The following is a 27,088-nucleotide window of genomic DNA, read 5'->3' on the forward strand; positions in this document are numbered from 1 at the left end:
CTCTCTCTCACACACACACACACACACACACACACACACTCTTAAAAACATGAGCTAGGCATTGGGGTGCCTGGGTGACTTAGTAGGTTAAGCAGCTGACTTTGGCTCAGACCATGATCTCACCGTTTGTGAGTTCGAGCCCTGCGTAGGGCTCTGTGCTGACCACTCAAGAGCCTGGAGCCTGCTTCAGATTCTGTGTCTCCTGATCTCTCTGCCCCTCCCCTGCTCATGCCCTTTCCCTCAATACTGAATAAAAGTGAAAAAAATATTTTTATAAAAAACAAAATAAAAAAATATGAGCTGGGCACTCATACTACTGGTAACAAGGCTTATAGGGACTTCTAACTTCAGAACCCATATTGTTGTATTTACGACATTAGTATAAAAGAGAAGTATGTCTATGCTTTTTAAAGACTGGAGATGCCTGGCTGGCTCAGTCAGAAAAGCATAAGACTCTTGATCTCAGGAGTTGTGAGTTCAAGTCCCACATTCAGTGTAAAGATTATTTAAATATATAAAGCTGAAAAAAAAATAAAGACAGCTGAAACTGAAAACAAGAGAAACTTTTCTAATCTGCGAGACTCTGTACTTTCTCCTTCATAGTTTCATTTCTACATGTCTCTAATCATAATAATTAAGTATTTATATGTTTATAGTCCTATTCTTACCCTAACATTCTAGGCAGGAAAGAAAATTGCAAGTGGCTAGGTTTCTGTCTTTACTTTGCTTTCCCCTTTGCTAATTTCAGAAAGTGAATCCAGCAATTATAAGTAGTGGGAAACTGATAAGGACTCACACATGCACGAGAAATAGGTTCAATTCAAGCTTCCCTGACTAATCCTTATTATGACTCATTTCAACTTCAGAATTTGTCGGTTGAGGTAAGAAGCTAATTTGGCCTTGAGAAGTGAAATCTCAGTTTGGTACTTTCCTTCTAGTGCTACTAACAACCCCATTATCAAGAGCAAAGTAGGAGGGGCATGAAATATTTATTGAGAGCCCACTCTCACCAAGCATTTTTTGCATGCTATTTTATTACATCATTCAAGTTAACATATTTTGAGTAACAGGATAAATTTCTCTGGCTTCCAAAGGCATGGTTTGTACCATAGTATCTTATATCCCAAAATAAGGTGCATTATTTTTACAATCCGTACTCAATATGATCCTCAAACCATCACCCCGAGATTAACAGTAGGACATTCTGCCAGATCTTGACAGGAAATGGTAGCAGAAAGGCCCGGAGAGAGATTTGTCCTAAATGGTCCTTCTGTTTGCACTCAACAACAGACCTGTCTCCTCTCTTGCCATGGGCTCTGTCCTATCAAATACAACCTAGTTTTAGAACATAAGAACATAAAGCACATAAAGAAATCAGGCATCATGCCTGGGTCAGTTGTGGCACCCCGAAACAAAAGATGACAAGGTCAAGCTGACTGTCTTCAGTCTGAAAGTAAATACCACTCTGTTATCAACCTTGCTTTGGGGAAACCCCAAGTAGTCACCTTACCTCCCCACTTATAAGCCCATAAAAATACCCACGATTTATTATTACATCCTGCTCCTTCCCTATGAATGGGGTAATGAAGTTCTTTATGGGAGGCTATTAAGGAGCAACATGGATGCTACTATTTGCTACTTATCCCGTATAATTAATAACACCATAACTGTTATTAGAGTGCAGTATTTAGAGAGGCTAGCCTTCCATAAATACAGCTGATTTGACTAAACTGTCAATGGCAGATTTCAAGAAGAACCACTAAAAAGGACATTTACTTTTGAAATATATAATATGCTACACAAAGGCTTTTATTAACATTTATTTCACTTATTTTTTTGGTTCTAATGAAATCATTAGACTTATCAACTGACTACATAATTATAAAGTCAACATTCTTAAAAAGCAAGTAGTAACACTAATTAATTTCCTTCTGGGTATTTCCTTGACAGCTCATGAAATTTCTCTTTTAAAACTCCTTGCAAATATTTGGGTACAAAGCTTTCTCTAAAAGTTGATATCCACATCTTTAAGTACACCTTCAATGAAAATACCGATCAAATAAGAGTAAAATTAATAGCCATATTATGGATTTTCTGCTCTTACGAGAGAAAATGAAAGAAGAATCTGTAAAATGCTAAAAAGTTATGTTTATAGCAAGCACCATGTGTTAATACCTGTTTGTGTACTACGTTTCCACTGCTATTTATGGAAATAAACATACTCTAAACTCTTCATCTCATAACGAATATACTTTTTAAGTTCATGATCTTAGGATAAAGTGAGTTTTCACATGTTCCAGGCAAAGTGGACACATGCATATGATCTGACAAAACTATATGCATGTGAATTATTCAAAGATCATATAAAGCCAGCCCTGTCCAGATTAGATGAGAGAGATGTTGTTATACCTATTGTCAGAATACAAAAAAAAAAGAAAAAAAATAAAGATAAAACAGTACTCAGGAGGACTCTTGTTTATAAGTCTTAAATAAAAGCAAAATTTTAAAAATGAGCACTATAAGTCGTGGGGAATAACAGCAATTAAGGCCATACTTCAAAAAAAAATTATGTTCTCACACAGATATATTTAACATTTTTTATAAAACATTTCCTTACTTTGTACATTTATGGAGCCTCAAAATATCTGTAAGTGTTCCCTGAAGTTACCAATTAAATACTGAGCCAACTCCTATTCTTGAAGTTAACCACTACCGCTAACACATGCGTGTTACTTCTAATTAATTCATGTGTCTGTCAACTTTGTCCTCTGCCTGGCAAGAGTAGGCATTCAATCAGCAGCAAACAGTATCCAAGTGACTCTAGGAGGAATAGACTTTTTCAGGAAAAGGTAATTTAAGAAGAATAAGTAAAAGTCCTTGTTACTAATTGTGGAAAAATATAATCTTGGGGGGATATTTTTATAATGGCATGTTTTCAAAGCTGGGGGTGGGGGTCATGTGATTCAATGGAGGAGAGAGAAAGCTGGGAGGTCAAAGCAGGAAATGCCAGGCCAGAGAAGAAGGACTGAACTAGCTGAATTGTATTTAATGCCCTTACATTTTACGGAGTTACTTGGCTTAAGACAAATAGCTCATTTAATTTGGCACCAGAAAATGGTTTCAAATGCAGATAAAAAGGAGTCTTCTCAAATACTTTTTGGAAAGAGGCGTTATAAATAAATTTCCTTGAATAAAAAGTACTTTATTTGAACAAATATGAAGTGGGTTACTGGTTCTATTTTGAATTAACACTATGATTCATTTTCATGCATATTTCGCTCCAGATAGATGTTGCTTATTTAAGTGAAGGCTAGAGCTTTACTGGCTCAAAAAAGCAGATCCATTAACTTTACTTTGCAGCTGAACTAATTCAAGTGGGCCAGAATGAACAAATCCTAAGGACTCTAGTCTATTCTAGAACACAAGACGTCACACCCCTTTCCGTACAAATAGAACCAGGGGAAATATTCACAAAAACATTCTCTTTTTCATGCTCTATCAAGCTTCTTTTTAGGCTTGAAGTTAAAAAATTAACAGGCTAGATAACACATTATCACCTTCTCCATATATCTGTATTAATCTATAAAGTAAAAAACAAAAAAATGTGGATAAAGAATCATAAATTACTTTAAGTGAAGTCCCCACTCCCATGCTAAATTTATATCATCCTTCAATGAGTCGTAGGAAAGAAAACAGGAAGAGTTTGTTGCAAATCTGGATACTACCAATTCCATTCATAGTTCTAAACCTTCATTTACAATTTAGAGTATTTTTTAAATTTTAATTCCAGTATAATTAACATACAGCATTATATTACTTTCAGGTGTACAATATAGTGATTCAACAATTCTATGCATTACTCAGTGCTCATGACAATAAGTGTACTCTTTTTGTTTTTAAAGTAGTCTCTATGCCCAGAGACTGGGGTTTGAACTCACAACCCTGAGACCAAGAGTAGCATGTTCAACCGAAGTGAGCCAGCCAGGCACCCCAAAATCTAGAATTTTTTTTTATATAAACTGATATTCCTAGACTTCAGTGACAAGTACAGCCTTATAAACCCTTCTTGTTAGATCCAAACGATAAACTTTCCTTATTTCAGTAAAGACTGCATTTCAGTATAAATGACTTATTTGACTCCAGTTCACAATTTACGTAGTTCATTTTGCATTAATCAGGTAATTCCTAACCATGTGGTTTATCCAGACCCCAAAATACACAGCCATACATATTTTTCTATGATTGAAGTCCTTCATTTTATATTTAGTATATATATATATATATATATATATATATATATATATATATATATGCTCATGTGTATGTTGACTTCGGTAAGCATGTCTTGGAGATAACAGCTAACTAACATATTTCTGACTGGCCACATATGCAAATCAAAATTAACACAGAAATTCTAATTCTTTTTCTCTCTGGTGGAAAAAAAAAAGAGGACACAATATTGATAAATCACAATTCACTAAAAAGTCAAAAGTGTTGTCCCCACACATACAAAAAAACAATCATCTGTTTCAGAAAGGATACACAATTGTTTTATAACTGCCAAATCAATGCCTACAAACATTACACTTCATCCGTTTCACCTATGCTGAACGTCTCCAAAGGTTCCCTACCTGAAGCTGGCCATATTTTAAGTGCAAAGCAGGCTGAGCGCTATCTAAATCTAGATAAAACTCATTGGTTTGTAATCTGCACGATGATCTATACATCTAAATCTATATGCAAATCAAATGCTTTCGTGCATTCGAGCATTCCACATCACCCAGGGCTAAGGGAGCAGGAGAGAGAGGTGCTTTCCACCTCTTCCCCTGTTACTCTTCTCCTTTCCCTCTATTTATTTATACTAGCTACCTAAATAATTCACACTGCCTGCTTTTCAGCCCGAATGTTCCTCAGAAGAGGCTTACAATGAGCTATTGCAGTCACCAGATGGACTCAGAAAAGCAGCAGGTGGGGCAGATGGCAAGGCGCCCTGTCTGATGCTGCTTGCTTCGGCATGGACTGCATTTTCCTTCCAGGTACATTATCATCATCCTAACGCTGAGCGGTGTGTAGTTTGGGGGTGGGGTGGAAGTGGGGCGCTGGCAAATCCTTTACATGCAATACTAGAGGAATCATAAATTACCAGCTGCCCTCTTCCTCCCCGCCCCCCACCCCCGGCAACCCCCGATGTTTTCCGCTGTTGCTTTGTTAGTGGGTTGTTTTTTCTGTTTGTTTGTTTGTTTTCTAAGACCACGGTGAAGGTTCTGCGATGCATTTTGGCACTACGCATAAGGAAGGACGCATCCATTTCAAAATTTTACCTCGGCTTAATAAAAAAAAAAATGAAGAAAAGAGGATTAGAGAGAGTGACAGCAGAAAAGTCAAGAAGACTGTGGGGGAGAAAATGTATTTTCACAAATATTTTGCAAACACCACAAATGAAGCGAAAACATAGGTGAGGTGATGACTCAGCTCACGTCTGCAGTGTCTCACAGAAAGGTAAGCTGCCCTTTGCAGATACTGAGGGGAAGAGAGAAAAACCCCATTTTTATAGCCTTTTGCCATTACAGAAAAGACTAGCTATCCCCAAACTGGGACAACTCTGTCTTCTGTTTCTCCAAAAGTGTGGCATTTCCCTCCCGAAGTCTGTAACTCTATGGTACCAGAACACACAGAATTCGCCTTGCCTATCACCTGCACTCAGAAGGTTGCAACATCACGATGCCAAGATCATAAGGCAGTCACTCGGTAACATGAAGTATAAATTTTAATTGAGCATAAACACTTGACAAAAATTCTCCGGAGATATTTCTGGCATATTCCGATTGGCAATGGTACCATGATACCATGATTTTAATCCTTCTATAAACTTAACTGATGCCAATATAAATCTTATTACCTAACTTCACTAATCATCTAATGATAAACACCTAAAAATGCGAACGACAATCATTTTAACGACCTGAAGCGAACCAACCTGTATCTTCAAAGAGAATAAAGAAATAAAACTGTTTAATAAAAATGCACCCACTGAGGAGATTCTGTAGAGACAGGCGAATCAAAATGCTAGGCTTTGGGGAACGGGAAGTCTGGACAGACAGTAGCTGTGAAATTACCTCAAGATTAAGGGTAAGGGTTTCTTACAAAAACTACCTTAAGAGTCATTTACTTTGATTAGAATGAGTTTACCAAGTCAAACCTTTCCTTCAAAGTCAAACCACATATAAACCTTCCAGGGTTCAAATATATCCCCATTGCTGTCCCTAGGATCTACAAGATTTTTTTTTTCTTACATGATCTTTTAAAGCATTTACTCTTTTTTCATTTCCAGTCTGAAAAACAAACCATATGTAAGGAATTTAGGGTGCTTGAAGATGTAAAGGCAACTTTGGTGATCAAAACTTCAAAGCCTTCATAAGGAAGCAGGGTCAGAATGGCTTTTTAGCCACACCAGACTTGACTATTCTAAGACCCCCAATCACACTCTTGAAATATTCAGGATCTGAATGTACAATTCCTAGTTGTGTTCATGGCGCTAGGTTCAGACCAGTCCTAAAAAGCCATAAACCAGAAAACCAGGATGGAAGTTTCAATTTGCTTAAGTTTTAAAACTCTTGCTCCCTAAATTCCTGAAATCATTTTCTGAAGACTGACTCAAGGTTAAACTGGAGGGCGTACGTATAAAAAGCCGCACTTTTAAGTGTTTTTTTAGGCACTCAAGGTCACTTTATTTTTTTTTTTTTTATCATTTATTTCAGGATCTTAGTGCCCAGGACAGTGTCTGTACACAGTCAAATATTTTTGAATGAACGATCAAGAAAATGTAATTTAATGCACTGAATTGATTAATGATCAAAAAAATTGCAAAACAATGCATGTAATCTTTTTGATGCAACATGAAAAGTTACTTTAAGCAATTTGATGCCAGAAAACTGGTTACGAAAAATACACTTCCAAAATCAATGTTAAACAGATATATTTTAAACTTGATTTCATTAACTATCATTAAACTATTTGCCCACAACCTAATTAACGTATACTACTGAGGGTACTGAATAATACTAAACAGAAGGGAATGGGCATTTCTTAGAAAGAAACACATTATGAGGTCAATGCTTATAAGTTAACACTTAAAGACAGTAACTGTAGAATTAAAACATAATTTTAGAATTTATATATTTCATAATTATTTGGATATTTTCAGTGTATTCAATGTGTGTTAAGACTGACACAATTACACCAGCAGGCAACAGTCCTTCTAAAATAAAAAGCAGTAAAGTCTCAGCTAAAAAAAAAACTGCCATTTTAAAAATAAAAAACAATAAGTATAGGCAGTGGGTAAAGGAATAAATAGGTGATTACAATTTAAGGCCTGGATATAAAAGATAATAAAGGTAATGTATGATACCAGATGTAACTGAAAGGGAATGATAACCATAATTGTGATTTTTAGCATTTCAAAATCATCCTTTAGTGAAGTACATATGACATTCTCAAACAGATCCATCTTATATAAATATCTACAGTTAAACATATTTTTGCAGAATCAGAAATGAGGGTAACGATGTATCATATACATGCAAAAAAAACCTTACGTTTGTTTTACATGTGTTGAAAGAATAGTTCATGCATGCATACCTCTGTATGTGTGTGTGTGTGTGTGTGTGTGTGTGTCTATCTATATATATATACAATACATTTTCTCTAACTGGTTGAGTTATTTCCCCATTTCAGACCCCCTTCTAGATGTGACCAACTCTTAAAGTTCTACAAGTTCGTCTAAACCTAATAAAACACAGATATCCAAATTTAAAAACTTTTTAATTTTATCGAAATGTATAGTGCGCTATAATTAGCATAATTCAAAAATATAAATATATTTTTAGGTGCCACTTTTCTCATTCCTAAACAAATATGGATAAAGTGACCCAAATACCATACATTTGATGCAATGCTCCATTTCTTATATTCACTGCGATTTTTTTGTGTGTGCCAGCTGGCTTTCTACAGGTATCACTGATTGAAGAAAAGAATTTGGGGGGAGGGTGTACGATCTCTATGAAATTACTTATTTTACTTCTTTGTGGTTTACCTACCCAGGTGAAAAATATAAATTAAGTCATATAATGAAACCCACAAAAAAGGCTAAGGATAAACCAACCAATATTATCCAATACTATCTTTTAAAGGTTGGAGATACAGCTTATGGGATGACCATCAACTTTAATTACTAAGTAAGGACAGTACCTTTGCAATATTAAGCTGTTATTCAAGATTTGTCCAGATCACTTTTGTTCTCTTTTGCTTTCCCCTCTGAGAGTCTAAGAAGAATTTTCTACGTAAGTTTTGAGTTGATAGTTTAAAAGAGAGAGAGAGAGAGAGAGAGAGAGAGAGAGAGAGAGAGCGCGCGCATGATCCCTTGCAGGCAGGCACCTAAACAGAGCCATTTGCATAGTTCATTGAACACTGTTTAGTAAACACGAAGTGTAGGGGACCACAGTGGCTTCTGTCTTCTAGTCCTGCCGTCCTTTTAAAAGCAAGGCAGGGGTTCTGTTTTTAGTACACACTTTGGTTCAGTGTTAATCCTGTTTTATGTTGTTCACACCTGCTGCTGACTAGCAGCCTGCTGATGGGCTGGGGCTCACGCTGCTCAGAGAAATCCCACTAACTGAGAAGCTGGACAAAAGCTACTTGTACAGAGCGGCAAACAAAGCCTGGTCAGGGTCCAGAATACAGGACGAGCCGACCCCACAAATCTTTCCTCTCATTTGCAAATAAGGTTCCGATGTCCCAAGTTTACCACCCAACAGTAAATGCAACCAATTACTCTTTTTTGAAAGAAAGGCCGAATCCCATTGGCTTATTTATATTCCTCAGCTTTGTATGACTTCTGGGGAAAATTCATGCCAATACAGTTGTTCTCATCAGGTGTTCGTGCCAGCCATCCTTTGTGTCCTGACCAAAAGAATCTGTACCTGAAGCAAACCTAAATATGAATTTAAAACACCCTACACTCAACCTTTCTATTCACAGAATTTTACATCCAAAATGGACAGAGATCCAAAATATATGTTCTGCCATCAGTGGCCACCGTGTGACCAGGACAGTAACTTGGATGCTAAGACCGCTCTCCCCCAAGCCTCCCACCCTGCACTGCGTGTGCCTAATAGCAAACATCAAAAGGAATGACTTCTTTTTTGATCTTAGTACCAGCGATAAATCAAATTCAGTGCCACAGACAGGGGGGAAATGCACTACGGAGGAAAAACTCCGAGACTGACAGTAGGACCAGTTGGAGGCATTCTCTCAATCAAGTTCCGGTAAACGATGCCCACCCTCCTTTGCTCTGAAACAAGATGTAAGCTGTCGTCTGCTTACCCAGAGGGAGAAAAACTTACCCGGTCCTGACGTGACCCCAAGTCAAGATGCACTTTGTGCTGACATTTCCAGGAGCAGCACTGTAACCCCTCTCTCTCCTACCCTTGGACACAGCCCATCTCCTTCCTCCCTGGGAGCCAGACTCTGCCCACAGGTGGGCACAGAGAGCCCCGGCTGGTCAGCACAGCACAGCTCCAATAGGAGCTGCACATCTGGGGGGTCAAATGGGGACTCTGGGATCACTCTGTCACAGCTCCCGAAGCACCTCTGCCACCTGCAACAGCCAATAAAGCATCATGGGCTCCCCGGGCAGCTCAGGGAGTTCTGCATCTGCCTAACCCACAGTGGTGCAGGCAAAGTGCTAATTAGCAGATTGAGGTGCTGTTAATGAATGAAAGTGAGGATGAAGTATTTGAAGCGTTGGCATCTTTTCCCCATTTGCTTCCGGTTGACCTTTGGCAATATGCTCTTTTTGGAGGGTCAGGACTGGAACCTCCTCCCTTGTTGGTACCATGCTCTTCCTGAGCAGAGGAAAAACTCACATGGATTCTCAGTCAGGTTAGCGACAACAGGTGAGAATCCAGATAAATGCATACTTTTTCAGTGCGTATAATACTTGGGACTTGGGAACTCTCTGGTAGTGTTAGAGAAAAAAAAAGTTGTTAAATGATACCGTGATATACTCGCCTTAACTGTAGACAGAATTCACGTGTCTCCCGTAACCTGACACAGCCCATCACAAAATAAAAGAAAAACATAACAGTTGTTGCTTTCAATTTGTCTACATAATATGAGCAGCATGGGAATGAATTCAATTATTACGTTGAATCACATGAAAATGCTGATATTTGACCATTTTTTGACCTAAAAAAAATGGCAATTTTGTGTGGTGTCACCAAATAGAATTAGAACCCCGTTGCCTCACTTTCATGCAAAAAAGGCTGAAATTCTGTCGGGGAATTTCACGATTCCAAACTTGACTTTCCTACCGATTTGCCCTCGAATGCTACCTCTAGTTTTGTTTTTGTTCTGTTTCATTATCATCAAAGTGGGACCATTTACCTCAGTATGTCTGTAATTTGAACCTGTCATGATTTGGGGTCCTCAGGCCAGAGGGGCCCCAACGTTCACTGGAAACGCCAGTTTTGCACACACACGATGGTTCACATACGCAGCGCAGTGCTGACTGTAACACTCACTCTTTTGAGAGGCCATCCCATACAATAGGCACCTGCTTCACTCCAAAGCGCCAAGACCGCGCCACGATGGAACAGGATGGAACATCTCATCCTGGAGCCTTCACCAGAGGACTTGAACCACTGATGAGTTGGTTTGTCTGGTTTTGTCCCCCCCCCCCGGCCAGCGACTTTGCAAGTTTGCTCAGGACAGAAAGATTTCAGGGTACCCACAGGAGCGGCGGCTCTCGGATCCAGTGACGTTCGGTGTTTCGCGTGCAGCGTAGCTCAGAGGGCAAAGCAAGCCGTGTGCGGGATCGGGGGTCTCCGCCCGCCGCCTCGCAGGGCTGCTCCTGCGCACGCCCGCTTCCGAGCCCAGGGAAGACCACCTTACTCTGATGAGAGTGCTTTCCTCAGGCAGGAATTTTTATTTCGGCTGGAATCTTAAACCATTACATTTCCAGCGATGCATTTTTATGTTTACAATTGACATCTTCATAAAAGAATGAAACCTTTGAGCAACAGCTCAAAAGCATGAAGGTTGCCCGCAGTGGTACTTAAATTATTTTACACCTAAATGGAGCCCGGTTGTTTTTAGTTAAAATTTAATAAACCTTAAACTGATGACCTTTCTTCCGCAGAAAGGCCCAGAGTTGCAAAAACGAACTTTCCAATGAAATATATTTTAAGGAACTAGTGCTGAACAAAGGGCTATTTAAAGCTGAACGCTTTGTCAATTTATCAGCTTGTGAACATTCTGTTCCTGAATTCCCCACTGCTGCTGAATGTATAGAACGGTGGTGCCTTGCTTAATCGAATACTATTGATTCGAGTGTGTCACAGTGATCTCATTGAGAGTAATCAATAGTAATCCAAAATCAATCAATCTGCTCTTGCACTATCATTTATCAAATCTGAATACACCAAATTATTTGTAGGCGTCACATTACAAAGAAGAGAAGAGGGTTGAGCTGGTCAAGTTAATGGTTTATATTAAGAGCAAAACCAATACCCCTCTCTTTTTAAGGGGAGGTGCTTTAAAATGGGCTGTGGCTTGGGCAAATACGTTCCTCCTCTCGCTAAAGTATCCTAAGTTTACAATTAATCCCGTTCCGGTCCCGAGAAAAAAATAAGATTTCTTACCCAGGGCTTTGCTGTTTGAGTACAAGTGGCATAAACTTACACATGCCCTAACTTACTGAATAACAGCACGCTAGCATTTTACAAGTCTGATAAGCTAAGTTTCAAATGCCTGTCTCCCATCTGTTGGAAAACAAGGGGACTCGTCTGACACAGGCCATAACTGCATCTTCTAACATCAGAAATGAGGTTTAATAGAATTGGAGTGGAAAAAGGGATACTTAATTTCTCCTGAGAACGTACAGCATAGATGCACCTGCTTATCAAAGAAGCTGCTGTTGAGGCTGAAGGTTCCTTTATCAACATATTCACCTGTAATTTAGTCGAGGTAATAAATCCTTCTATTCATTATGGCACACTCAAAAGCACCCCTACTATTTAACTTGAATGAAAAAAGGCACAGAGTGTCTAAAACATTTACTTTTGCTAATGTAAAAGTGTTGGCATTTTACTTCATTCCCGATAAGCTGGTGCCAGTGGCGGTGATTATTCTTTTCTTATTCAAAGCCTATCAGCATTTCGAAAAGCTCTCTCAATCTTATCAGGTGTATGAACAGCACGGTTACTGAAAACAGTTTGTACTGCTCCTCTCCAAGCTATCTGATAAACCCCCCACTAACTAACTGCATTTACACACACTCACACAGAAGTTGTGTCTTCCACGCCCTGTAGCCAGATGCCAGTGTGCCAGGGATTTTTGTGCTGGGACATTAACTTAACAAAAATGTCAGCAGTGAGTGCCCCAAACTGACAACAATCAAGAAAACACCATAAAAGCACTCAAGTAGAATGTACAACAAACAGAAACACCAAGGAAACGAAGATGGAAAGTTGGAGGCAATCTCTTTGGAACTAGAGAGGGGGTTAACATACTGTGTATGCAGATACGGACGAATATCACGTACTTACCTTTTAGCAAAGTAAATCATCCTTTAGCACGACAGATGAACAGAAACAGAAATTTTAAGAGAAAATATTGCTGCAAGTGAGAGGGTTGAGGGATGTTTTTTGGAACTAAGCAGGCATTTCCCCCACATTTCGGGTTATCTCAGTGTGAAGGCAGAGAGGTTCCATAATGTAAGCAAAGTAAGACAATAGACAATATCACCGAACTTACCCCATAAACTGGAGACAAGATAGAAAGCAAGGCTGTCACATATGGTGACCACATTCTCAGGACAGATTTTCCAATCATTAAAACCCTCATAAATGCTCTAGACATTAAAGTTTTGTTCACTATAAGGAAATAAAAAAAAATAAAAAAAATACAATTTGAGTGTTTAACCTCTTAGTATTTTTCTCATTCTTCAGACTTAACCAACTGAACAGTTCCATACAAAGGTACAAGGAAGGAATCATCATCCAGGCTAACACAAGTAGATGATCCGCTCTCCGTTTCTATCTATTAAAAAATGCTTATACCAGTTCATGGTTCGTACGAATTGAGAGACGTACCTAATCATTTATGGGTAGCTCTTTGGAGCATGAAAGACAACAATGACATTTATAGAACATAAGAGAAATCTAAAACGTACTTGAACAACTGAGTAATGGATTTCTGACCCTGGGAAAGAATGTCTGCTTGGGCTTCTGTGCATAAATTGTCCATTTGTTCCTCACCTCCCTTTGCGGAATGGCTAGGAAAGAACAGAAAAAGGCGGCCACATGCTCCCACCTGAGCCCAACTCCTGATTCTGTCTAGACTCCAAGAATAGAATGAGCCTTTCCTTAGATGTGTAGAGCAATAAGATGAATTAGTCAAGTATGTAGTTCAGTACAATTCAGCTGATGGTTGCTTTTCCATCTGTGACACTATGATCCCATGACTGATGAGGCAGGTCTCATTTAAGTCTATGGATAAAGGGATGCTTCTGTCATTTACTGGCCCCAGCACCAACTGTATACAGTCTCTTTCTCATAGGAAACAGATGGAATTCTCGTCAACCATATGCATCGGTCCCTTTCTATGGTCATGGACAGTTGGTTACAGGTATAATATTCCCCCTCAAAATATCAGGTCTGTTTTAATAGATTAGTGATGATGAAGAAAGCATTTAACTTCTGGAGAAGTTAAAGTTCTATGATCATTTGGAATTATGGAGGGCAAAGGGCAATCGATTGAACAACCTCACATTTGAATTTTTTTCTCTAAATAAGTACGTTGGTCTCTATAATTTTTCATATTACTCGCTATTTCTGGTAACTCTGGATATAATTTTAGACACTTTTTTCAAAGCAAAAACATTCCTATAAATATAAAATATAACAGTATCATAACTGCCCTGGGGAAAAAAAACCTTTTAAAACATTTAAACTCACATTATATTAAAAACAAAGTAAACATATTTATTGAATGTGTCTTCTATTTAAATTCTCAAAAGCCATCATCAATAAGTAAAATTCTTCCTAGAATTAATGAAAAAGGAATTTTCATGTGCAAGGAGAACATTCTGATCATAGAGGAGAAAGAAATTAATAAGCTTCTATTTTCTGTGCGTAAGTTCTTTTTAAACTTTCATTTTTTGCATTTTGAATAAGGCATAAGAAAAGAAAGCACAAGGTTTTTTTTTCTCAGAAAACGTATGCACAGTGCAACAAAAAGAGATGTCCCTTGTTCAAGATGGATTGCCCAGGCTCCTTCTGACCCTCCACTTCTTCAAGTCTTTATTTACTTCACACATAGGAGCAACTGAGGTTTGCCACTTCAGAGACTTTTAAAAAATAAATCCCTTTGTTACTTCCACAAAAGCAGAAAGATCTGAACAAGTTCAAGTTATACTCCTTTTTTGTGTGTGTATGCAAAACTCATGATTATCAATGCTATCTGCATTCCCATAGAGTTTTAAAGAGAAGGAAGCAAGCAAGCTGGTTTTCATTACACTTCTATTAGCCATCCATCTCTGGTATAATATGAGAATTTATCGGTAGCTTCCCTTTTATTTAGTACCATCTTAACCAATTGTTTGCAGAGAAGGTGTATGAGGAAGCAAAGTCAAATTGACACATTTGTGATATGCCTGACAGCCTTCAGTATGCCCAGTATTAATTTGTTTTCTTTGGCTAGGTAAGTGTTGCCAAAGCATATTACACATAATGTGTACTTCCAATCAAAATGATGAAAAGTATATATGCAGTTTTGTTTCACTCAAAGAAACATGAGAATGCACAGAAGAATGTATATGACAAAGACTGCCTTTCATAATTAAAATATAAATTTAGTTTCAAGTTCTCTCTCTCTCTTTTTTTTTTTTTTTACAATGTAATCTAATCTTAGGTAGGCTGTCCATGAGTTTAACACTGTAAGTATTAAATAGATTCTAAGTGCCAGAGCCACGGCCATAGATTGCATTTCTAATGGTCAGTGCTGAATGTTACATATCTATATTCAAATGCACAGAGAGATCTATGCCAGGATATTGAAATGGACTTTAATTGACCAGAGAGAAGTCAATTTATTTAAAACTGCACCTTTTCTTTTAATGCTCTGCCCTAGTGAGCTCTCTTCCAAATATACATTCATTGCCATAAATTATGATGGCATAACATTTGAAGGAATCAAAACATAAAAAGCACGTTTCCTCCAAACATTTTAAAAAAATGTTTGATTAAAAAGGGGAATGGATACATGCATGTGCCCCGCATGCACGCACACACACACACACACACACACACACACACACACACCACAAAATTGAAATCCTTTCAATTTGATGGTTTTGTATAATTTGCTAGAATTTGGAAAAATACTGAGAAATATTGTCCAAATCAGGAAAAAGAAACACCTGGCACTTCTGTAAAGAAAAAGTAGAGAGGAAAGATGTGTTTGCTAAAACTCTGAATGGAAATTATTTTTAGCAGCTGAGGTTTGCTGGATCGTAGAAAGTAGAAGTCTAAAATGAACTGGAAACCAGAATAAGATGCCAGGTAAATCCTTCCAAAGGCAAAGCCTGTCACTTATCACCCTCAGATAATAAAGGAACTAACTTGGGTCTGATGGATTGGCATAAAGAAACAGCAAGATTTAGAAATAAAATAAAATAAAAACAACCAAACATTAAATGGGCTCGAGGGTTATACATACAAGTAAAGGTGGGAAATGAATCTGGGAATTTAAACAAGAATATAAATAAGAACAAGAATGAAAACAGAAAGTGCAGTGAGGTAAATGTTCTCCCTCAACACTCATTCAGATTTACTAAGCAAAACCACAGGTCTCTCAACTTACCTCTTAGAGTAAAATTCAAAAATACTAAAATCTGTGATGTACTTTAGAGAAATAGAACGCTCATGAGTCTTCTATAGTGGCTTTCAGCAAGAAAAAAAATAAGAAAGTGACATATTTATGTAATGCAGACAAATAAAAGTCCTCTTTTGCATTTATTTGGGAGCTATCATGTTTACATTCAGATATATTTGTCAAGCCTCTGTATAAAAAAAGAATGCAGCCAAGATCTGATTCAGAACTATTTCTTGGATATGGGCCCATGCCATTAAATTATGCCTTTAATATTAGTAGCTTATTTCCTATTTTACTAATTATTTATGATTACTAGATATTGAATTTAGGAATGATCATAGTTAGAAAATTCATGAAATCAGAAACAAATTTACTTATTAGGTTACCTGTTACCTGTGTTTCTATACAGTTCAACCAATTCAGTTTAAAATCGGGACCTGGCAAATACCTGAAATCCCAGCTCCAAGTTAAAATCATACCTGGCAAATTCAGCTGGCAACTAATTGGTTAGAAAAATACTTGAGATTCACTTTGTCATATAAAGGTATTATGAACACTCTTAGCAGCATATCTCTATTCTACGCATATACGTCTTCCCTTACAGGTCCGTACTTCATTCATACCATACAGGCAAACACACACATGTGTGCATGCTACCGACTGCTTTGGATTTTAAAGTGCCGTGTGTGTATTTGTGTATTTATAACTGTATAGACCGTGTACACGCATACACACATGGCTATGAAAATAATCCATAGCAAAACACATAAAATGCAATAAGAAGAATGTCAAGCAGCAGAGATGCCTGGTGTCATCCCTGCACTATCAAATATACACATAAGTATGATTGGAGAAAGAGAACCTAAATATTTCACTGTCAGAGAATGTAGAGAACTGCAATTCATTTCTATCTCCTGTGCTTTAGGACAATGACAATTTAATACAAGGCCAGTGGATGTAAAAGAGATAAAAACTGAACACACTGGGCCAGTGTAATCAAAGATTTTCTCCAGAGAGCTGGCTAGGGCCGGAGCTCATATGCACTTATAACAGATCAACGTTGTATTGTTTCTCTCTTCCATGAATTTGCGATGAAGCAAAATTTCAAGCAAAGCTTATCTACTGCAGTGACTTTAAAGTTCTGTCGAAACACCTCAAATGCTCTCCTCTTATTTCAATGCTTAATAGGTGGTTCTAGAAAGTTTATTTGCTATTCATTGGTTTGACAGAAATCACTGCTATCAATTGCCACTTGTCTGACAAAGTATCAACCATAAGCAGGGATTTGAATTTGTTTTATGAAATCACATAAGCAAAACCTTCAGGGCTGCGCAGCACTTTAAAAGTAAAACAAAGAAATATTTTCTTTAGTCACTAGGCTAAAACAAATGTTGAGGAATTTTTCACGAGGGATACGGACTTGAGACTGGGAATTATGCCTACCTTCCAAAAGAAGGGTCTCTTCTTTGTCTATAGTTCTTGCAGGAGTAAGGTATTGTGAAAGTATTGTTAAATAGACTCATAGAGAAGTTACCTGCCCTCTTTGATGAATAGCACCATGTATCTAAAATTAATTGCAAAAGTATGGCCCAGCTAATGAGATGGTCCTTATCTTTTCTCAGCAAAGGAAGCACAAGTATTTTTCTGCTGGCTCAATATTTTATAAAAATGCCTAAAGTGTTATTAACTAACTAAAAATCTGATTAAAAGACCTCAAAGACACAAATTATCGTAAATTCTAAAACCTGGAAAACCTGGAGGTAAGCCTGATTTCCTATATTATTTCCTTTTTAAGCCTTAATTTCTTTTCTTTTTTACTTCGAAAGAAAACCAAAAAAAATCTTTTCTTCAGCTTCTATTAGCAATTTTAAAAGCTGAATTACAATATCCTTTTTTATAAGATGGTCAGTATATATTACAGGTCAGATTAAATCAAAGAAATATATCAAAGGCCGTCAATTTAGAATTAAAAAAAAAAAAGAACAATGATACCTTATTGGGGGGAAAACACTGGAAAAATGATCATCCATGCAAGAGAATTAATGGATATCCACAAGGGCTTTGCTAATAACATGGGTTAATTACCGCTGCAACACTAGGCTCAGTAAATAAAGCAGCAGTGCCATAAACACATTAAGATGAGAAACCATCACTATAAGAACCAGCCAACACTATCACCCTTGCCTCTGCCCAGGAAAGGGAAAGCTGTATTCCAGCCCTTTCTGGAAAAGGAGGATTTCTAAACTTACCACCAAATGTATATAAGGTAATACATAAATGCACTGACACAAAGGGCTGGTGAAACATGGGGGGCCCATCATTTCCTCACCACTCCCATTCAATATTTATTCCATTAACTCAGGGACACCCATTTTTGCTTATTCCTAGGAGAAAAATCATATGTTACATAATACACACTGTCTGGACATAGTTTGGGATATGTACAGTGGTTATTATATTTTCAGAAAAACCGAATTGATCTGTTCTCTTTAGTGCTGTGATGGGCAAGGTTACAAGACTCTCCAGTCACCCCTAAGTGCAAGCTAGTTGTCACTTCCAGCAATTTACAAAGAAATCATCTGAAAACCCCACCTACACCCCCTACCTTTAAGGCTGCAGGTGTTTTCAACAGATTTACAGAATAAAAACAGGAGGAAAAGTAGTATGAGCTCCAAGTCTGGAGTTTAGGTATTCTTTCTTAGAAAAATGAACTTAAAGTATCTGTTCATAGTTCTCAAATAATATCATATCTAAAGTGACTTAGGCAAGCTCCTCTTAAAAAAAAATCGTATCTGCTCTGATTTAGGTTTTCTGTTGTTGTTGTTACTGTATACATTTTTCCTTCCTGCCTATTTTTATCTCATATATTTTGACATTCTAGTATTACTTTTGGATAGTTGTGTTTCAATCTACGTTAGCTTTTAACAATGAGAGATGAGGCCAAGGGAAAAAAAAAATCAAAACCCTGACACAGAAAGAGTGGACCATACAAAATAAAACTTGTTTAGCTCCAAACAGGTATTTCAAAACACAAATCTGTTTCATTTGCAATGCCTGGATTTCAACCATCAGGCTGAATTCACTAAACTGTTCCCTCCTCGCCTTGCCTGTTTTCGAGTGTTTCAATTGCCTTTCCTTCTTCCAACAGCTGTGACAACTGTTAAAACAGTCAGTAAAATTAAGTCCGCTCTATAATCCTGTAGTCAATGTTACATTTTAATCAGAGGTTGAAAGGGATTCATGTGATGAGCACACTCATTTAGAATGATTAGACGGACACATATGTCAAAATGAGCAGATATATTATTTTCATCTATTTATGCTATCAGTTATTACTGCTATTAAATGTGAAACAAGCTTTCAAGTATTATGCTCTTTAATGTGCTGGCACATTTCCTAAAATAAAAAACACATAGTTATAGGTTAACATTTTAGGCTCTCCTAATGGTGGTCAATAAATTGTATGAATCTTTTTCAACAGCCTCCAAAACAGAAATTGTCTAATATTTTCCTCTGAAACTGCATAACTCTGGTTTCATTTCTGTGTATACACACACGTGATAGGGTTTAACCCAGTACAATTACTATGAATATTAATAGCATGTATAAATTCTGTGGTTTATTAATTGAGACAGAGAGGCAGATGCGTTGCTGAGCATTAGATCTTTCTGTCTGTCCAGTGAACCACGTAACCATCAGAACTGCATCCAGACAATAAATCTGTATTTTTTAAAGATGACTTTTAATTGAGCCAAAAAGAAAGCTAGTTTGAATCTTGCGCCAAAGCCAAAAGGACATGTGCCCTGATTTCATTTAAATGCATCTGCTTTAAGAGGCTTATCTAAACTAATTATTCAAATTAGCTATAAGAAGTTAAATTCAAGAAAACTACTTTAAAAAGAAGCCTCTGGGGGATTTTTAAAGTTTGTTTTGTTTATTTATTTATGGGAGAAAGTTCAGAATCTGGGTGAGCTTGGATAACGCCTCCTTCCTGAGAAGACATTTAGACTTGCCGATTCTACAGCCCAGGTGCACCAACCTTCAGCCTACACTTGGGTGGGCAGTCCTACCTTTGTTTGTTTTTCATTTTTATTTTCACACAATTTAAGGTTGTTTCTTGCTTCGAGTGTTCCAAAGTGTAGCAGGCACAACCTTCCAATCTTTCAGTTCCTCCCTACGTCCATCTCTTGGAGACTATACCTTGCGTGAGTGTGTATGTGAGTGTGTGCGTGTGTGTGCATGCACGTGCGAGTGTGCATACACATCTATGCACACAGTCACACTCATACAGACACGAGCAGGCACTAAGACTGCAAATCACTTTTCATCTCTGACTTAATTACAAAGCAATGCAATATGCAGTCACTAAGGACAGCTAGTGGACATCTACCTATAATGCACTACCTCGTCTTCGAGAGTTTTAGATTTTCTTCACAATCTATAGAGAGATGTTTGCCAAGAGCACTCTTTTCAGAATTATAACAGTTGGTATTACTGTAATGTGAAAGCAAAGCAATATAACTGACTCAACAGAAAGATGATCCAGTGACAGCTCCCGGGGTATACTAATATTTTATCTTAACAGTGCGTTGAAATTAAGTTTATGACCTACTCGTTTACTCAAGAATGCCTAATTTACTTGTCCTACCCCCCATACGCTTCTCCCCCACCTCTAGGGTTCCAAATACATATATATACCCATATGCATAAAGATATTCATAAATACGAATTAAACTGCATGTAAGAACAAAAGTACTTTTCTCTATTTTCTGGACATGAAGCATGGCACAAATCCACAATCTGAACATCGTCTATTCAAGGGGAAATTTTAAAAGTCACTAGTGTTTCTTCTTTAGTTTTTTCTCCCCTTAAATATTTATAATGTGTGAAAATCTCATGTTACTTAATGGACTGATTTGTCAGTTAAGTGCCGACTTAACGCTAACCATGCAAATAACATTATTCTAGCCCTGAATTGCATAGGGCTAGTTTTTAAATTGTTCTCTGAAGGAGAATTAGTAAATGTGCAATTTTGCCTCTAACTCTGCGCGGTAAGAAATGACAGGGAGCTGAAAATATCTGTCAAACTGCAAATACATAAGAGGCACTCAATAGTATAAATCATTTTGAATATTGTATTTTAAAACATCTTTCCTTGGGAAAATGGGTCCTAGTAAAAGATGCATTTTAACAGTTCACTAAGCATTTGTGCCAAGTGCCTATTCTTAGCACCTGAATAAGAAGTGACTGTCACACAGCTGTTTTACTGACAGTCACTGAGCTTTGCCTCAAAGGTAACATTGTAGTCAGAGAACAATTCTCGACTTACTGAATTAGGAGATCACCCTCAACACAAAAGGCACAAGACAGACACAAACAAGCACTCGTGCACACAAAATACCCAGGGCATTACCTGAATCAGTGTGCAAAGATACATTCCGTCCACACACACACACACCCCCCACGCGCACCCCCACGACGAGTTTTAAAAAAGGAAAGAAAAAGGTACCTACTCTTCCTCGTAGTGCAGGGAAAAAGATTCAGGAAGGCAAAGTTCTACCGAATCCATGTGCGACCGGCAACCATTATTTGTGCACCCCAGCTATAAATCAAAGTTTCCTTGACAAAGCACAGTGCAATTAACACAAATGTTCTCCTAGTGACAAGCCTATAGGCACAGCCAGTTGGGACCAAAGCTCTCACACTCTCCTAATCAAGGACTTAAAGCCCCGATTGGAGCTTATTAATATGAAGTAGGGCTTTACATATGCAGTCCCACCGGCCCAGCCGCGCAGCCGATTGGGGGGCCTCTGCCCAATCAGGAGGGAGGCGACGGGAGACTGCACGGAGCGAGCGGAGCCAGGCAGGTAGGCAGGGTGCAGAGAACCGAGGGGACTGAGAACCGGCGGTGGGAGAGAAAAAGGGAGCGGCGACGCTAGCGATCGAAACGCTCCCAGCAGATAACTGTGCTCTCCTCCCCCCCTTTCCGTCTGTCTTTCTTTCTTTCTCTGGGAAGCTACAAAAGAAACATAACTAACTTAACTCTCTAAGCACTGGAGGGATTTGTCTTTGGTTTCTAACCTAAGACCTACTTTGCCTTGAAAAGAAGAACTCACGCACACTCTCAGTTAATTTGGGAAAGGATTCCGCGGAAGGTAGAGAATTAAGTTTGTCCTGCCGTTGTGTGTGTTTTCAACCCCTGGGGGCTGCTTCGCATTTAGTGCTGTACTTTCCCATTTATTCGTAATCGCGTCTTTTCCTGCTTTCCTGATACATACTGGGCATTTTAAAAATCAAAGGCATTCTTCCAAATTGTTCGGGCATGTGAACCCTTGGGATCGTCATCTCCGAGGCGGAATGCAGTTTTGCACAACTACAGAAGAGGAAATAGTGCATCAGTACAATTTGAGGGAATGCTCATGCAAATTATAAGTGTAATAAACATTTCTTTACCTCCTGCCTCCCTACATACAGATATACAATGCATAGCTTTTCAACTGCAGGACAGATTGGCTTCTCCAGTTACAGGGGTGGGGGTCTCAGGGCTGTAGGGGGAAATAGTGCATTAAATCCATCTCTGCACTTTACAAAATAAACACTGCATTTGGCGGGGGGGGGGGGGGTGGGTGGGTGGGGGGCGGGTATGGAGAGCATTACTACACAGTGCACTAAAAGTGTTCTTAATCATATACTTATTTCAATACAAGCTTCCAAACTGGGAGGCATATACAAATATATGCTTTTACCCAAAATATCAGTTTCCAAATAAAATGCAGTGTACGTATTTGTGTCTATGCATAACACACTCTGAACGCTTTAAAAAAAATCAACCCAGAAGCATTTTGTAAATCATCACAGAGTCTGGCCACTACAGATGATAATTTAGGAAACTAAGAATTCTCAGTCAAAAGTGTTGTTTTCTTTCTTTTTTTTTTTTTAATGTGGTGTAAGAAGAGAAAGGTATTTTTCCTTCAATAATGTGTAAGGTGTTTTAGTTTCCGTATAACAAAGAGTTTTCTTAGGTCCTGTTCTAAACCACAGTCTATTTTATACGACCAAACGTATTGGAATAGATACCAGCTATTTATGACAAACTACTACCTTACGGAGATTGGAAGACCCACATTTTGATACAAGTCAGCTCTACTGCTACCAACCTTTTGCATCTTAAGTGTTCCATGATATAAATAGTATAATCTTTGAGATCAAAATAAATTAGTTCAGATATTTGGTGTGAGTTGAAGTCACTAAATCAGAACTCAACTCTCTCTCTCAACCCTTTCAAATTTTCTAGGTCTTTAAAAAAAAAACACTAAAATAGAACAGCCACATTAAAATTCAGAATGTAAAAATGACAGACATGATTTGGTCCCCCCACAGAAGAAAGCAATTTCCCTGCCATGTATTTAGCCATATCTAAGATATGGGTCTGATTCCTTTTATTTGTGGGGTAAATTCATACAAGTTTTTAGATGAGAACTCACATAGCAAAAACTGTGCCTGAGAATACTGTATAAAAGCAGGTAGTAAAAGCTTAATTACCAGTAGCATTATGCTGTCTATATTGTTAAATGTGAACTCTGCAATTAAGATGTAAATTTGGTTGTGAGCAGTGAATTAAAAGAGCTTTGAGATGTAGAAGAAAATCCAAGCATTCTGCAGACACCAGGAAAAAAAAAAGAAAAAAGATTGGTCTATTCAGTCTAAAATGAGACATGTAATCATTTTATAATTAAAAAAAATAAATAAAAAGCCATTTGAAATAGAAACATGATTTTTCTAAAATACAATAAAAAATATGGAAGCTGCATTAGAAAGAAAGAAAAACATCTTTGGTTCAAAGATTACAATCTTCCTTTCTGAACAAACTAAAATTCTCAGGGTAATTGATAGATCCGGTTGTACACATTTTTAAATAATATACCAAAAAAAAAGTTTCTTATATTTTTTCTCAAGACTTTTTCTTTCTAAATAAAGATTATTTAATGTTATTTAATGCACTCAACCCATCCTAAAGTACTTAACACATTCAGATTTTGCACCTGTGCAGAATCCTGTACTGTATTTGGTTTCTTTGCATTATCATGCTGTGACAGAACCTGTTTATTACTCCTTTGAAATGGCTTCTTAAAGACAAGATTTGTAGTTAATTATTTACCGATGGACCTTAAGTCACCACATTTCATAGGAGTTAACTTGTACTTCCTGGAATTTTCTTATTTCCCTTTGGGTACTTATTTGCCCAATTATGAACCATTTGATCTCATTGGTATATATTTTAAACATATTCAGATTCTTCCATGTGTAGGTCTTTTCTGTGCTCACAGAGAAACATGCACAAACATCCGATGTATAGTCCCCACTCATCTTTCACTCACCATATTTCATCAATGCAAGATACAGTGTCCACTGAGCTAGCTGCTTTCTGAATTGCCAGAAGTATACGAGTGTATGTACACACACGGATCTGGATGCTTCCCTTTGGGAATAGAGTGTTACCTTTACAAGTCAAGGACCTAAGATTACACCTACTGTCTTGAATCCAGTTTAACCAATTTAAAATTTAAAATAATATCTACTGCACTAAACTTGCGAAACGGCTCCCAGAATATTTTATGAACACACAGCTTAGTCATCTCAAGAATCTTCCCCAGCCACAGTTGTCTCACCTTGAAGGGGGAAACAGTGGATAATCACAGGAAACAAACACATCATGAGCAATACTGAGCATAAACCTTTAGAATCTCAACTACAAAGGATACGAGGGAAAAAATGAAACAAACATAGATAAACAGCCTAGAATAAACACATATTGCTAATCAGGCAATACACTTCACAATCTTACCACAAGGAGTCTACCCAAAGCAGGATACATGGAACTAAATAAAAGGACCTCTTAGGACTATTTCACACAGAGTATTAATAAATTAGTTAATATCCATCTATTATGCATCAGGCCCTGGTCCGCGCATAGTTTCAATCTCTTTTTCCTTAAACGGTACGGTCAGAAATATCCAAACAACTTCATCCTTAGGCCCTGACTCATGCACAGACACCAGCAGAAAATATACTTCATTTCCATTTCAAAAAAACAGACAGGCAACCAGCAAAACTCACCTGCCAACAAAAGGTAGCTTCCTGTGTTCTATACCGGAAGTTTCACTGTGTTTTAGTCAGAATCATTTCCTAAAACATTCCAACAATGAATCCTTACGTCGCTAAAAGATGATGAGAAATGTTCATTCTTGCCATTATTGCATGTTAATAGCTATATTTAGTTCCCATCTTCCTTTTGCGAAAAGGAAGAGGACTAATCTGTATTAAAATGTCTATAGTTGTCACGCTATTTCTGAAGCAAATTTGATTTTATACTGCACATTGGTCATCTGTTAAATATTTAAAACTAAACAAGGCCTAACAAATTTAGATTTGCAAATGGCCTTACAATCTACCTTTGTGGATCTTTCCTCAAGACCATAAAACCTTTAAAAAGCTGCTTAACTTTTTGAACCATCTTCCCTGCTGGCTTTGATAGACTATGTATAGGATAATGTACCATACTGCAAAAAGCAAGCCAAGACTGTTAAAAACTGCTATCTTTCACTCTGAAGGAAAACCCACCGTGAACATCCCTGGGAAAAGAATGCTGATGGGCAAGCAAGAGGCTTAGATAGGAGGATCCCCTCTGCCCTGCTCAGGACTTGGGTGGCCTTGAGCGGGTCCACCTCATTTGTCTCCCCCTACTTTGCTCATCTGTGCTTCGGGAATTCTCTTACGTTGTAAAACTGCTTCAGCACGTACCTTTCCCACGGGGAACAGGAAGACTCCTTTTCGGAATCAGCATGACCACTTTATATCACTACCCAACCGCTATCAATTCATCATACCTCATTTTCTGTTGCCTTTCATTTCTAGGGCACAGGCTTTGATATTTAAATTATTGTCTCGATTGGCAAGAAGCAATCATTTCTACGGAAAGTGATCACTTCCACAGAAGCACTAATAAAAACCTTTCCTTTTGACAAACCTCTTGTCCTATAAATCCATCCCCTTCCCAAATTACCAAGTCCATGTGAAAAGCCCATTCTCTGGGGAGCAATTACCTCACCTCCATAACCCACCAAACTCTTCCCAGTGTTTGTGAAAGTGGGGGAAAAAAAAAGAATCAAAGGAAGAGAAACTGATGGAGGCAATTTGGTTTCTGTTTAATTAATTCGGGATTATTTTACTTTCATTTTGTCAAGCTAATGATATACATGGTAAAATATCAGGAAAAAATAAATTATAAAGTACAGTAGCTCCAATGGGAAAAAGTGACTTTAGTTATGCTGTATTGCCAACATACGTACCCTGGTAAAATACCAAACACATTTTATAGTATCCTATGAGCCTTCCGTAATCTGCATGGCATGTATTTACAGAACAATAGTTAACATTTTCAGATTACACATTAATAAATGAGTTGCAGTTATATTCTTTCCTGAATGTTAAGCACCATGAGCTAAATGCAGAAAACATTCAAGGTCAATGTCCCGTTTTAGACCTTTTCAGGCGGCTGTAATATTATGATAATCAAGCTTAAAATATTCCTATAGAAAGAGTAAATTAGCCTTTTCACTTGAAAGATGATTATGATAAACAATAAACCTAAGAGAGGACAAAATCCCTATTTTTAAAAGCCATAAATTGTTGACTCAATCATGTGTGTGATAGTGTTGTCCAAAATAAAGGGTAGCTTAACTCTGAGAGGAAGGGGGAGGGGGGCAGTACTGGAAACCAAGAGCAAAGGGGGAGTGGAACAAATATGACAGATTTTAGAATAAAGGAATACTTGCTTTGGTGCCAGTACAACGATCAAATTATCCATCTTAACCTCCCCATTCAGTATCTAGTCAAAGTTAAAAATGTATACAGCCATGAAACATCAAAAAAGCATCAAGTGTGTTTTTCCTGACCTATCAGACTGTTCAACACTCTGTGAGAGTTCTCCTTTCCTATTGCTTCCTTTAACCCTTTTGTCCAAATTTTCGAAGGACCACTTAAAAAAAAAGGGGGGGGGGGAGCTATATAGCATCTGGTGTCCATATAAACAGGCTTAGAGGCTATTACGTTACGGTCTTTCTTTCTTATGTTAGAACTGTCTGACGTACTCTTTAAG

At 37.8% G+C, this 27,088-nt stretch overlaps 1 protein-coding gene across 14 annotated transcripts in view; it reads right to left on the reverse strand.

The window, feature by feature from the left end:
• Positions 1-27,088, reverse strand: part of ESRRG (estrogen related receptor gamma) — a 628,903-nt gene that overhangs the window by 206,606 nt on the left and 395,209 nt on the right. Inside the window, exon 1 of one of the 14 annotated variants that reach the window (XM_019822199.3) lies at positions 21,440-22,047. The exons of 10 other annotated variants lie outside the window; for them this stretch is intronic. Coding sequence is in view for 3 of the 4 variants with exons in the window: in XM_019822188.3 (XP_019677747.2) it covers positions 21,444-21,499 (56 nt within the window). In the remaining variant the exon portion in view is untranslated. Of the gene's footprint in view, positions 1-12,810; positions 12,934-21,439; positions 22,048-27,088 lie in introns of those variants that run through there. 3 more of the 14 variants (XM_019822188.3, XM_011291097.4, XM_019822189.3) reach the window with 3 other exon arrangements.

Source organism: Felis catus, chromosome F1 (genome assembly GCF_018350175.1).
Source record: "Felis catus isolate Fca126 chromosome F1, F.catus_Fca126_mat1.0, whole genome shotgun sequence".
Taxonomy (NCBI): domain Eukaryota; kingdom Metazoa; phylum Chordata; class Mammalia; order Carnivora; family Felidae; genus Felis; species Felis catus.